Source organism: Solea solea, chromosome 7 (genome assembly GCF_958295425.1).
Source record: "Solea solea chromosome 7, fSolSol10.1, whole genome shotgun sequence".
NCBI classification, from domain to species: domain Eukaryota; kingdom Metazoa; phylum Chordata; class Actinopteri; order Pleuronectiformes; family Soleidae; genus Solea; species Solea solea.
The window spans coordinates 19,034,774-19,047,959 of NC_081140.1; the positions used below are offsets into that span (position 1 = coordinate 19,034,774).

General features: G+C 39.6%; 1 protein-coding gene across 1 annotated transcript; it reads right to left on the reverse strand.

Annotated features, from left to right (window-relative positions):
• Positions 1-6,344: 6,344 nt before the first annotated feature.
• sst1.1 (somatostatin 1, tandem duplicate 1) lies at positions 6,345-8,340 on the reverse strand. Its single transcript, XM_058634399.1, has 2 exons — positions 8,122-8,340; positions 6,345-6,708 (listed from the first exon to the last, which is right to left on the reverse strand). The coding sequence occupies exons 1-2, from the start codon at positions 8,269-8,271 to the stop codon at positions 6,484-6,486; spliced, it is 375 nt and encodes a 124-aa protein (XP_058490382.1). The 5' UTR covers positions 8,272-8,340; the 3' UTR covers positions 6,345-6,483.
• Positions 8,341-13,186: the final 4,846 nt, after the last annotated feature.

Sequence of the window (13,186 nt, forward strand, 5' to 3'; positions counted from 1 at the left end):
CAATTACTTGCTGCAGAAATGACAATTAGAAAATAGGGGGAACATGAGGTGTAATCTTCTCTTCTAACAACAGAGGGCGCCCTCAGCCCAGTTAAGATCCACTATTGACTGTTATTATCCTGTTATTTGTTTGTAAAACCAAAATGCTCAACTCTCTCACTGCTTAGTCCAACTGTAGACTGTTAAATATCAATGGTTTCAAAGCAACATACTGTGTATATCACACATCCCGTTGTTTTTAACTGTTTAAGTGCCTTCAACCGCTTCAGTCACAAACAAAAACCCCACTTTTGCTTAAGCTAACAATAATGTGGACGTTGTTCTGAAGACACATGCGACTAAGTTACGTACTTATTGTTAATATTCATTGTGCATCATTTAAATTTTAAGAATTACTGCTTCTTCTTTGAGCCTAACATATGATAATAGTTATTTCACCAACATTTACTGTCCATGACAACAGCAATGTTTTTATTTTTCAAACCAAACATTTAGTTTAGGTTCACTTTCAATTCCAGCGACAGAATCTACTTAAACAGTTCATATTTTATTTCAGAATAAAAGCTCTGAACTCGATATCAAATTTTCATTTTTTGTTTGGAATCATTTAAGATCAGATTTGTTTAATCACCTGCCGGACCAGGTACTGATGCTGGTGGGCCAGTTTTGGCCCACGGGCCACTAATTGCTAGCCACTGCTTTAAAGGTCTCAGCCAGGTCCAGCAGAGAGCTACAAATAGTACATGTGACCTGAGGCTCAACGTGAATGTGATGAAGAGGATGAACTGAGATTTGTACCCATCCTTCCTCTTCCTTCCGTCCTTCAAGAAAACTAACTATGTTGGCTCAGACACTGATGCTGCTATTTTAGTGATAGAGAAACATATAGTTTACATGAGGTCAAAGATCAACTTTATCCACTACATTAATCAAGAAAACAACATGGGGTGTGAACTGTGGCGTGAGCTGCAGATATAAAACAATACTGGCCCCGTTATAAGGTTATCAGTAAAGAAAAAGCTCTGTTTAATCCTCCAACACGAAGATTCAGGAGAGGAGGCAAAGAAGCAGCATTGAGGAAGACTGAGGTAGAGACAAAGGAACCTGTCTTCACTCGTCACTGATGAAGAAATAAAGAGCAGCTGTGACTGAATGGCAATCATTTTCTATTGGCTCTTGAGTCGACTTGAATTCAGCACGTACGATTCTCCCAGACGAAAAAAGGCACCGTTTGGACACCTGTAGGAGGACGAGCGGAGACCACAGGAAGTGAGACATTCGTCACCGTGGGTACCTGTGTCTCAGTGTGTTCACACCTGCGGCTAATCAGACATGAAGCCATGTCATTAACAGCTTTAGAAGAAGTCATGACTTTGGTCACATCGGTCGGAGTACAAGTCGTAAAGCACTTGTGTGTCTCACAACCACTGAATTGATAAAAAGCATTGATATAGGAACGACAAGATTAGTCTACATTATTATTATTATTATTATAACTATTATTACTATGAATGTCATTATTACTAAACTGTTGCATTTGGTTTTACATAATTACATGATTACATGTGTTATAATATTGTGGGTGTCACTGGAAAATAATAATGCATACATTCTGTACAATATATCAATACTGCTCTCTCTCTCACACACACACACACACACACACACAGACACAATTTGTGCAGCAGTCGTAGTGAGGACCCTCATAGACATAATGCATTCCCTAGCCCCTCACTCTAACATTAACCATCATGACTAAGTGCCTAACCCTTACCTTTACCCTAACCTAAACTCAATTCTAGTACTAACCCTAAAACCAGGTCTTAACCCTCAAAATGCTCTTTTAAGGCTCTTTCTCCATGAGGACTACTGGTCCTGACAAGGCCCTAAAGAGGTGACAAAGACAATGATTTTGTTTCCTTACCTCAAATAAAAAGGACAACATTTTTTTTAAATAAAATATGGTGATGAATACAGCTTGTTGAATTTGCATCCGGAATGCTGAGATTTAACATAGACCTACAGTATAGAGGAGTAAAACTCAATGTAAAGTTTTGGACCAGATATCGAGGTCTGGGACTAGTTGAAATGACTTGCCATTTTGGACTGGATGTAGAGGTATGTGGAGTTAATGTAGGGGTCTGGGACACGATTTAGGTTTGTACATCATATAGAATTCTAGTTCTGGGTCTAGTTTTTGACTGGATTTAGAGGTCTCTGAACTTGATGCAATTTTGGACTAGATGTAGATTTTGGGACTTGGGTGTAGATCTCTGGGACAAAAACAGTTCAGGACTGTGGTGACTGTGTTGTGTTGTTGGATTGTCGCCTCATGTCATCGTTGTGTTGTCTTGTCGCCGTGTACCTGCAGACTGCACTCGGGGCACAGACTCTCCATCCATCATGATCCAGACTCAAGAAAGGCCTGACACGCCCCCCAAACCTGGAGAGTGTTGATAACGTTACCAAAGCGACTGTCTTTGTTTCCTCTGCTCTGTGACTGGCCCAGACCTATACTGGTGGGAGTTTGACCTCTGACCTCTTTGGCTGCTGCTGACGTCAGCATGGGACATGTGTGGGTATTACATGGGTGTGTGTGTGGCTGTAAATGGCAGCTGATTAGTTGCCCTTTGTTTTTGATGAATCATATTTTTTTAAGGTGAAACATGGCATCGGCAGCATTCACTCACACACGCACACACAGTTCATCGGCAGTGCTTGTCTTCTTCCAGTGAAGCTTTCAGTTGTAATTAAAGCTTGTTAAAGTTTATTGAAAGAGTTTAAAAGCTGCCGTCTGATTGGCTGGCGGGGTTGACTGGCGGCTGAGACCTTTTGTGTAGCTGCAGCTGTTGCTTCCTGTTCATTACAGAAACACTTGCTTCTTCTGACGACATCATGGCGGCTTTGTGTTGGAGATAGATTGAAGGCACCTGCAGAGTCACCTGATGAGCGCACTGCTCCTGCTGCATCAGGATGAGTGAAGCATGCGGAGGCGATAAGTCATGTTTTATATTCAGTTTTAGGGGGAAAAAGGTGTCAAAGATTGTTGTGATTGTTTACCACCTGGGGTGTTTTGTACCCGTTCTAATGATAAAGTCATGGAAATGCAGCAACAACAGCAGTTATCTGTGGGTAACACATAAGGACAGAGGAAATTAGATGGGAACGTTTTCCTAAGACAGGTTGAAGAATAAATTAACAATATATGATATATCCACCAAAAATATATCATATATTGCCGCAAATTTTGAAAGGTTGTATCTGAGACAACATTTTCATTCATTCATAATGACATCATCATCATCATCATTATTATTATTATTATTATTATTATTATTTATGTTATTAAGTGTCTTTAGTGTGTTGGCTATTTGACTGAATTCAGCCTCAGCAGTATGATGCACATTTTGCACTTCAGGTTAATTTCTTGTAGACTGTTATATTTGTTCATCTGTCCTAACACATTTTTAAAATGGTATCTTTTGCTGCTTTTTTATACAATACTTATTATGACCTTGCACCTAGCAAACACTCCAATACTCCGATTATAAAAACTGAACTTAAACCCTAAAACCAGCAAACCCACTCTAAAAACTAATTCAAACTAACTAATTTTAAATAATTAAATAAAACTAGAACTAATGAAAAATCCCAAACTATTGTAACCTTGGCCCTGAGGATGTCATCTGCGTGCAGAAGTTATATCATCCACACAGAAAAAGCTGCAGACCTTCATTCAAAATCCCACAGAGAATTTCTGTTTTTAAGTTCCCTTCAGTGACGCAGTGGTTGTTAAATCTGTGTCAGCTGGTTCTCACACAAATCAGGAAGTGATCACAGTGAATTCAGCTGCTGCTGTGATGATGTCACAGTGTGGATGTACGTAGCTGTCACCGACTTCCTGAACAGCACTCACAGTGTTTGTACCAACAGATGTTCAGAAGACAACTTCACATCTGGACAGTGATCAGAAGCAAATATTTCTGGGAGGCTGTTTGTACTTTACTTAAGCTTTTATAAAAATGAAACTGTTGTGCCTGATGTTAAACATGATTCATGGACCTGCCTGGCCAGGACCAGAGCATCTTCAAGTTTAGAAAGACTATACTTTCAGTCAATCAGCCTTCTCGATCAAAGTGGTGGGGAAATGAGTCTACTATTATATACAGAATACTATTTTAATTCACTGTAGACGACACAGACAGGTCCGATTATTTACTATTATTAATTCATTTCTAGTCCATTCACTATACTTGATTGTACCATGGGGAAATTTGTCTAAGAAGGTAGAATAAATAATAAAACACAACAGTATAATACAATAAAAGCGCGATAACACAATAAAAACACTTACACAGTAAAAAGCACTAAAAGAGCAACATTTGTTAAAATTGTTAAAAACACTATATTTGAAAGTTTCTCTAATTTCTCTCAACTTTACGCCACTACATTGCTTCATGTATAAGAGTTGACAGTTTTAGTGTTTTATATATATGTTATATTGACCTTGTTTCTGTGTTTTATTGGCTTTATATTCCATTTTTCTTTTTTCTTTTTATATTGCTTTTAGTTTACATTGTTTCACATCCTGTCTGTTTTACGTATTTATGTGACGTACAGCACTTTGGTCAACTCAGTGGTTTTTTTTAAATGCACTATAGAAATACAGTTGGATTGGATCTTGTTTATATTGTAAGTTTAAAGGAGTCCCCACGGATCAGGACTCTTAATTTGGACGAGCTACGGCTCATTTGAACAGGAAAAGGTTTTCACTAAAACACAACGATGCTCTAACACCAAACAGCTGAACCAGAACATGCCTCATGAAAACAACAGAAGCTGTACACAATCTGAAAGTCCACCGCAAAAAATACCAGCTTTCAACAAACACTCAACCTCACATAGCGACGTTTGTAAATGATGTCTTACATTTTAGGAGTGACCTTGTATGGGTTTTATTTCTCCAATTTACTAGCTTGTGCTGTCACTTCCGATACTTAAGGAAACTTAATAAAAAATCATATATCATATTCAAATAACCTACAGTATATATTACATATTTACATCATTACATGTTGTAATAAGTGACTTAAACCCAGGTGTAGTACAGTGCTCATAAACTAGTACTACCTCACAGCTGATACTAGTTACGATGTTTAAATACAAAATACACCGCTCAAAAAGAACTTACAACAACAAGTTCTTAAGTTGTTTATGATTAAACATTGCACCTGATTGCAGTTGATTAGAAATGAGAATGTAGCCCTCCTCACGTTTATTGTTTTTATTATTATAATATAATTAATGTATTTGAGCGTCAAAACAAACAGTCGAGGGAATTGATCCGAAAAAAATGCTCTAATATAAAAATATTAGAGCAGTGTACACTGAAATGTTTTTAATTACTTTTCCCATTATAATCGTATTATACTTAGAATATCTTCACGGTGTCGGCACTTTGACAAACTACAAGGTGTCATGTGCCTGCGGATATTGTCATATGACCAGTTTCTTTTTACTGTTGTTCTGATGTTTAAGTGCTCCTCAGTGTGTGTGTGTGCGCGTGTGTGTGTGTGTGGTCAATTATCACCTCTCATTAAACTCTAATTCCTAAAAGCTTTTCTTCACAAAGCGCTGATGAGTGAAAGGAGCTGCTAATCTGACGGCAGCAGCTGCTACACACACACACACACACACACTGAGGGGCAGTCATAGTCAAGGAACTAACACTTGAAATATGACAGCAGTGAATTGGACGGACAGACTGACAGACAAACGGATGGTCACTCCCTTCACATAAAGTTAACCATGTGGCATACCACTGAGCTACGTACTAGGCCCGCTGTTCTTTTACTCTCAGGTCATACTAAACAGTATAAATTATTAATAAATATGTGATTTGTGTTCATCATTAAGCTCACGATACACAATGTTCTATTAGTGTATGTAGTGCTTGTACGTTCTATACACACATTGTACAGCAATAATGTAATATGGACAAATAAAAACAACAATAAGTCATACGGGAAAATATTGGTCCTATTTGTGTTAGTGTATGGTTGACAGTGGATGGATGTTTGTTTTAGTTGATCAAAACAATTTAATATCAGTGTCTTAGCATAAATTTGTCGAGACACTGAGTTTATGAGCCTTCATTAAGAGATGCCGTTTAATTATTTGTTCTGATGAATGGTTTTATTTATGTTCAGATGATTGTTTCTTTTTATTTGTTTTGACGAATGTTGTTGTTTAGAAAGTTTGAGAGGATGAAGGGTTGGAAGATGAATGTATGAATGAATGAATGTTGCTTTTCTTTGTTGTTCAGCAGACGACGAGAACGACTGTTTGTTTCAAACTGATTTTATTCAAACCGACAATTAAAAATAGTTTCATCGTGTTAACATTCAGAAAGAATCATCTCAGAAAAATCTAAAACAAACAATCAATACAGTTTTTGTACAGTGTCAGGGAGGGGGCGGGGTCTCAGCAAGAAGTGAATGTCTTCCAGAAGAAGTTCTTGCAGCCTGCTTTCCTCTCCCGGGGGGCAAGCAAAGGCCCGGTGGCACCAGCGGCAGCTCGTTCCAGGTCAACATGGATATCTTCAGGTTCTCCATCGGCGAGAGGGAAGTTCTCCTCCTCCAGAGCCTCATTCTCAACCTGCAGGAGGTCAGACAGGAGCAGCTCGGCCAGCGAGGAGCGAGACACGTCCTGAAAACACAAGATAAACCAGTCTTTAATGAAACCAGACGAGTCCGAGAACATTCACATGCCATCACACAAATAAAAAAAAGAAACAAAGTGAGAGACGTGAGACATCAATTCTGAGAAAACAGGGCAGTTACACACCCTGAAAACACATCAGACAAGATCAACAACAAAGAAATAAGAGTAATTACAACATCAAGAAGAAACAAAGCAGATGAGTCAAAACATGAAAACAACATCAGTGATGGGACGTGTCATGGTCGTCTGTTCGACATAGAGTCCAGCTCTGAAGTTATAATTCTGCTGCCTCTATATCTATTTTTACTCTTACAAAAAACTCAGCTATGACTGTTTTTCTACAGCATCTTTGCGCTCAGGGAACATCCATCCTGCAGATGTGGACAATGATGCCTCCATGGATACGAATTAGGTCGTGGTTGGATGTCAGGATGACATCGTTACCAGCATCATCACTATCTATCTATCTATCTATCTATCTATCTATCTATCTATCTATCTATCTATCTAGCTATCTATCTATCTATCTATCACAAAATGTCTGTCTATCTCTCTTTTGAATTTAAATAATTAAGATAAATAAACACGTTTGCATGTTTTCTCCTTTTCAGTTTCATTCTTGTGAGGCAGTTCATACATTTAATATTTGTGAAATTTGCTATACTACATGAACATATTATTTTAAATATCTTAATAATTAAAAAAAATTCTTACATAAATAATTCACAAACATCAAAATAACAAAAATAAAATTCAAAAAATAATACAAACTGTGTTAATTTTCATGAATGTCTATGTCTTCCCGTCTCTGCCCCATTATCCAAAAATGATTAAAATCATTCTGATTACTCATTCTTGATTGTTTGTTTAAAGATTAAGTGTCTCTTGATTTTAAATATGAAGACATTTTAATATTTCAAATATAAATATATGTAATGGTTTTACATTTTTCAGAAAATGATTTGGAATATTGAAAATCACACAAATTTAAATAAAAAGAAAATCAGTGATGAAAAGGTGATTCAGATACTGAATGATCCCCTGTCCTGTAATTATCTGAAATAAATCAGGTCCGTGTAATGATACATTTTCCTTCATTTCCTAAATTTTATGACTAACATTTATTTTGAAATCTTGTATGTTATTTTTTTAGTTTCATTTTTGAATCATATTTCAACGTTCATTTTAAAACTAGTTGCATCCATTTTAATGAATCAAAACAATCAAAAGCAAACATTAACAATTACATTAATGTAAAACAAAAAGAGAACAGAATGAAAATGCGAACTTTTACTTTGAAAGGATTAAGTTTCATAAGTTTGACTGACGGAATGTCTCTCTGTCTCTGTCTCTGTCTCAGTGTGTGTGTGTGTGTGTGTGTGTTCCTCAGTGTCGGACCTGTTTGGAGCTCAGCAGCGGGGCCCGGTGCAGCAGCAGTCGGAGTTTGGTGTCTCTCTGAGCCGCGGAGGAGCAGCTGATGGAGGCGGCGAGGGAGAAAAGGAGGAGGAGAAGGCAACGGAGACGCGAGGAGGAGACCATCTTCATCATCTGTCTGTCTCTCTGTCGGTCTGTCTATCTGTCTGTCTGCCTGCGGGTCACAGGATCTTCTGCCTCTTGTCCCGCCAGAGCAGCTTTTATAAAGCCCCACTGACGTCACTGTTTAACGGCGGAGGGGGGGGGGGGGGGGGGGGGGGTGACTGATGGTGATGATGATGGTGATGGTGATGGCTACTCCTCCGCCTCCCGCTTTAGTGAAATGAGCCGTTCTCTGACACTTAATTTTTCCTTCCCGCAGATCACGTTCAGTTTCTCAAGTGGAGGTTAGAGGACCTCAGCAGACACATCGTCAGTTTTTAAAGTTATTGATCAGTTATCGAGAAGTTATTGGTTTGTCAGTGACGTGTGAGGAGACCCATGAATGCAAGTACATATGAATACATGAATATATGAGCATGTGAATGCCTGGACCTATGAAAGTATGAGCACATGAATATATGAGCATGTGAACGCCTGGACTTATGAAAGTATGACCACATGAATATATGAGCATGTGAATGCCTGGACTTATGAATGTATGAGCATGTGAATGCCTGGACTTATGAAAGTATGAACACATGAATGTATGAGCATGTGAATGCCTGGACTTATGAAAGTATGAACACATGAATATATGAGCATGTGAATGCATGAACATCTACCCATATACTGTAACCACAGGGCTGCGTCAATGCATGGGGAACAAAGGAAAGCTTTATGAACCCATGAAGATGTGAATGAATGAATTCATGAATGAAGAACACGTTGTTGGTCAGGAACGTGTGATGAAGGACACCTCTGCTGACGAGGCTCTGTGATTGGCTGATGGGTTTGAAGATACCAAATAATAAGTGACGCATCACAGATGACGAGACAGACGTGTCTCAGCCTGTCCTGTTAGGTGTCTCTCAGGTGAATCATGTGTCTATGAGAAGCCTTTATAACTTTTAATCACCAAGTGTGAATCTCTGGAATCACTTATTACAGATAACTCTGATGTCATTTTCACTATAATCGCAATTTCGGCAAACTGAATTGTCGACTTCAGTTTCTACAAATTCATTCTGACTATGTGAAGCTTAATCCAAGATATCTAAAAGGGACAATGTAGATATTGAACATGAACATGTCTATAATAACAAACTCCATACACATTAATTGCAAAAGTGACGTAAAAACTGAATTGCAGATATCTGTAACTGTATTTTTGACTTGTCAGAATGATGCTGCAGCTGTCAGTAGTGAATATCCTGTCTACCAATTAAAGCAGGGGCCTCAAACTCAAATGACCTGGGGGCCGCTGAGCGTCTGGTCTGGTCAGTAAGTGACCAGTCAAGTGAAAAAAAAAAAAGCCTGACTTTTTGGGGAAAAAGCAACAGTTCAGTAGGGTGAGCGACATGAGCTTAAAATGATATAACAGTAATGTCATCATGATATTGCAATAACAATATCTGTGATAGTATTTCACAGTATTGCCATTGCGGTCATTTCTGCGGGGGTTAACGCGCATAAAAACCCTTGAAACTTTGCACAGAGGTCAGGTCTGGCGAAATGGGATACTGGCACAGTGCCCGGACCCGTGCGTTGCTCAAGGGCTCTATAGCGCTTCCTAAAGGTGCCAAAGCACCACCGAATTTCCCGGAACCTGGTGGGAACACGTTATAGACCGAGACGAACAACAAAGTCGAGGCCTCAACTCAACAGGAAGTCAGACATTTTGAATTTTGGCGTCCATTTGTACTGGTCTGAGCGTGTTTATCGTACCAACGTAAAAAAAACAACATATTTTTTATCTTTTATAGGGGTGTCAAATTATTGTGTTAATTGCGATTAATTTACAGTCATATTTAGCACATTATGTTTTTTTAATCGCATTAATCTAATTTGAATTCAATTAATTTAAATGAAAATACCTCAAGTTGAGGGTAATTTTTAGGTGCAAAAAGAGATTTATTAGATCAATATAACATAATGAATTAATCCCTCATTTTTTTTTAACTTTCTTGACAGCACTAGTCTTTTATTTATTCTGTATTTTATTTATTACTCTGTACAGCTCTTTGGTCCACTGTAGTTATTTTAAAGTCCTTTTAAATAATCTATTCTTTAAAAATAAATAAAAAATAAATAAACATACAGAAATGACTCATAACTTTATATTGGAGGGCCACATGAAATCGATTGGAGGGCCACATGTGGCCCACGGGCTGCAAGTTTGAGATGCTGGGTTAAACGTGAAAACCACATACCATATGTGTCTCACCTGACATCAGCCAGTCAACGCCCTCAGGTCTCACACAGTTCTCTGACCTCGACCAGCAGCTGTGAACGAGAGCGTAACCTCTCAGTCATGTGTTCACGTCTACATGCAGTGAAACATTCATGCTCTCGTGTTTAATCCTGAAGTTTAAAGAAGGCTGTGGTCAGTATCACATCATCTCACCTGGTCATGGACTTCAAGGCTATGGGACTACAGTTGTTGGGTCGTCCAACAACAGAGGACTGGACATATTTCACACCTGTCCATATGTGTTACCGCGGAAACACCTCTGTGACCACAAGGATTACAGCAGCTGTCTGTTTCTGGCAGCTGATTGGTTCAGCCTGTTGATTGGGGTTAGAGGAACATGGACACACACACACAAACACACACAGAGCGAGAGGAATTAACAAATATATTTAAATTGTTTTACTTCAGAATGAGGAACAGAAAATGGACTAATAATCTCATCTTCACTTTGCTCCTTTTGAAAAAACTTGTTTTTAAAAACTTGACTTTAAATGTCCTTTATCTAGCAGTAGAGACCATCACAAAGCTGAACCTGTGTGTGTTTGAAGCGTGCATGTTTGTTAAGTTTAAAGTATGAGCATGAGGAGGCATGTTAGTAATACTGAGGGATCTCTGGAGTGAATTAGCTACAAGTTCATTTGACTTCAAAATCCCAACAGCTATGTTTAAACTTTATACCTTAGACACCAGATGATACAGGCACATATGAATGCCAGTGTGATCGACAGCTGATGATGTCAGGTCAGGACGTCTCTGATTTTCCAGTTACAAAACAACAACCATTGAAAATGTGAATCTGGAGGCTTGAAAAACTGGACTTCCGATTCCTCCCAGTGACGTCACGACCCGTTGCCACCTGGTGTTTGTTTCGACTACAGCAGAGTGTCTCGGTCCTGGTCCTGGTCCTGGTGACCCACTGTCCTGCATGTTTTTAGCCGTTTTCCCTGCTCCAACACACCTGTTTCACATGTCAGCTCATTAGCGAGAAGCCTGATAACGACCCATTTATTTGAATCAGGTGTGTTGGAGCGGGGAAACATGCAGCTGTAACAGCTGTTTGACTCTAATTATTCCACAAGAGGAAATGTGAGTGCAAACAAGTGAAGGACACACCATCATCATCGTCAAAGACAAAGTGCTGCAGCACTGCACAAAAATCCCAGACAATCCCAGTCATGAAATGGCAGGTATATGTTTAAAAAGGGCAAAATTCAGAGGTCACATGCAAATATGTTTATGTTTAAACGGTTTGTGATGAATAAAATATAAGGAACCAACTTTTCAACACAGTAATAATCATAAATTGTCTTTGTGTGTGTGTGTGTGTGTGTGTGTGTGTGTCCTCGTGACTTCTCTTCTATTAACTGAAACAGACTCAGAATCCACATCAACTCATTTATGTCACACAGTGATGAACCAATAGGGAGCCTGGATTCTCCTCTAATGTAACATTGTGTCTTTGTTTGTTTCCTCTCCTTGTCTCCTCCTCTTCTCCTCATTTCCTTCCTCCTCCCCTCCTCGTCAACTACCCCTATTTCCTTCTCCCCTTGTCTTCTCTCACCGCTCCCTCAGCTTTTTGTCTCCGCTCCTCGTCTCTCGTAACTCAGACCATCGGCCACGTCTTTAACTTCGGGGCATTTTCTTACAGTCTGTCTCTCGGTCTGAAAGTTTCTCCCAGAATCCTGCTGGGTGTTGTCGGAGGGGAGGTCACGCGGTGTGTGTTGATGAGGTAAATGAATGTGTTTGTGTGTCACTTTGACGGACACTCCACTGCTGTGTCCCTGCTCATTGATTAGTCCGGACTGATGGACACATTCACCTCCAGCCGCGTGTTTGATCTGTCTGCCAACAGCGAGGTGTTTTATTGGTCGGCTGCTTAGTGGGGTGTGGGGCCTGACGCAGAGGCCCCCCCACTGACCCCATCAATTCCCCCTCCTGATGAGACCTTTGAACCCCTCTCATACATATTTACACGTAGAATACGTCAAAGAGACAAAGTTCAGAGTCAGTGAGACTTATACGATGGTGTCCGAGGACATGTCGCATCCATGGATGTCTCAGGTGGTCAAACATGTCTTAGTAACCAGGTTTGAGGACACGAGATACATGTGGGTTTTTTTTTATGAAGCGGAGATGTTGTTTGTGATAATGCTGATTTTATCACTTCTTCTAAGAAGTTTATGTGCAGCTCAAAAAGTAAAGGTGGGATTTGGATGAAATATTCAGAGGATGTAGATTTTGGACCAAGTCAGAAGTGATTAGACATTAGTGGTGATGTCGGACACTAATGCTGTATTTCCACTACACAGTCCCGGCATGGGTCGTTTTTGTTTTGCTTTTCCAGTTGCAATAGTACCTGGTACTTTTTTTAGCACCTGCTCTGGTGAGGTTCCAAGTGAACTGAGCCGACGCTAAAATGTGACGTCGTCAGACTGCCGGCCACTCAATGGCAGAGAGTGTCGTCACTGGAAGAGTCATGAGCGCAACAGGCGACACTGGAATCAAAGCGAACAATACCGCACTGAGAAAAGTCTGGTGCATTTAGCGACAGCTCTGCTGAAAGCCTGTGATCGCGAGTGGCGAGCCGCAACACAACTGCTTCCACTGTATTTTAGTTCAGTGACTGTCAACTGCAGT

Bases quoted from the DNA above. Each gene is read 5' to 3' on its own strand.
- sst1.1 (XM_058634399.1), bottom strand. From the start codon at position 8,271: ATGATGAAGATGGTCTCCTCCTCGCGTCTCCGTTGCCTTCTCCTCCTC. The intron at 6,709-8,121 runs GTCCGACACTGA...TTGTGTTTTCAG, and splicing joins CGCTGCTGAGCTCCAAACAG to GACGTGTCTCGCTCCTCGCT.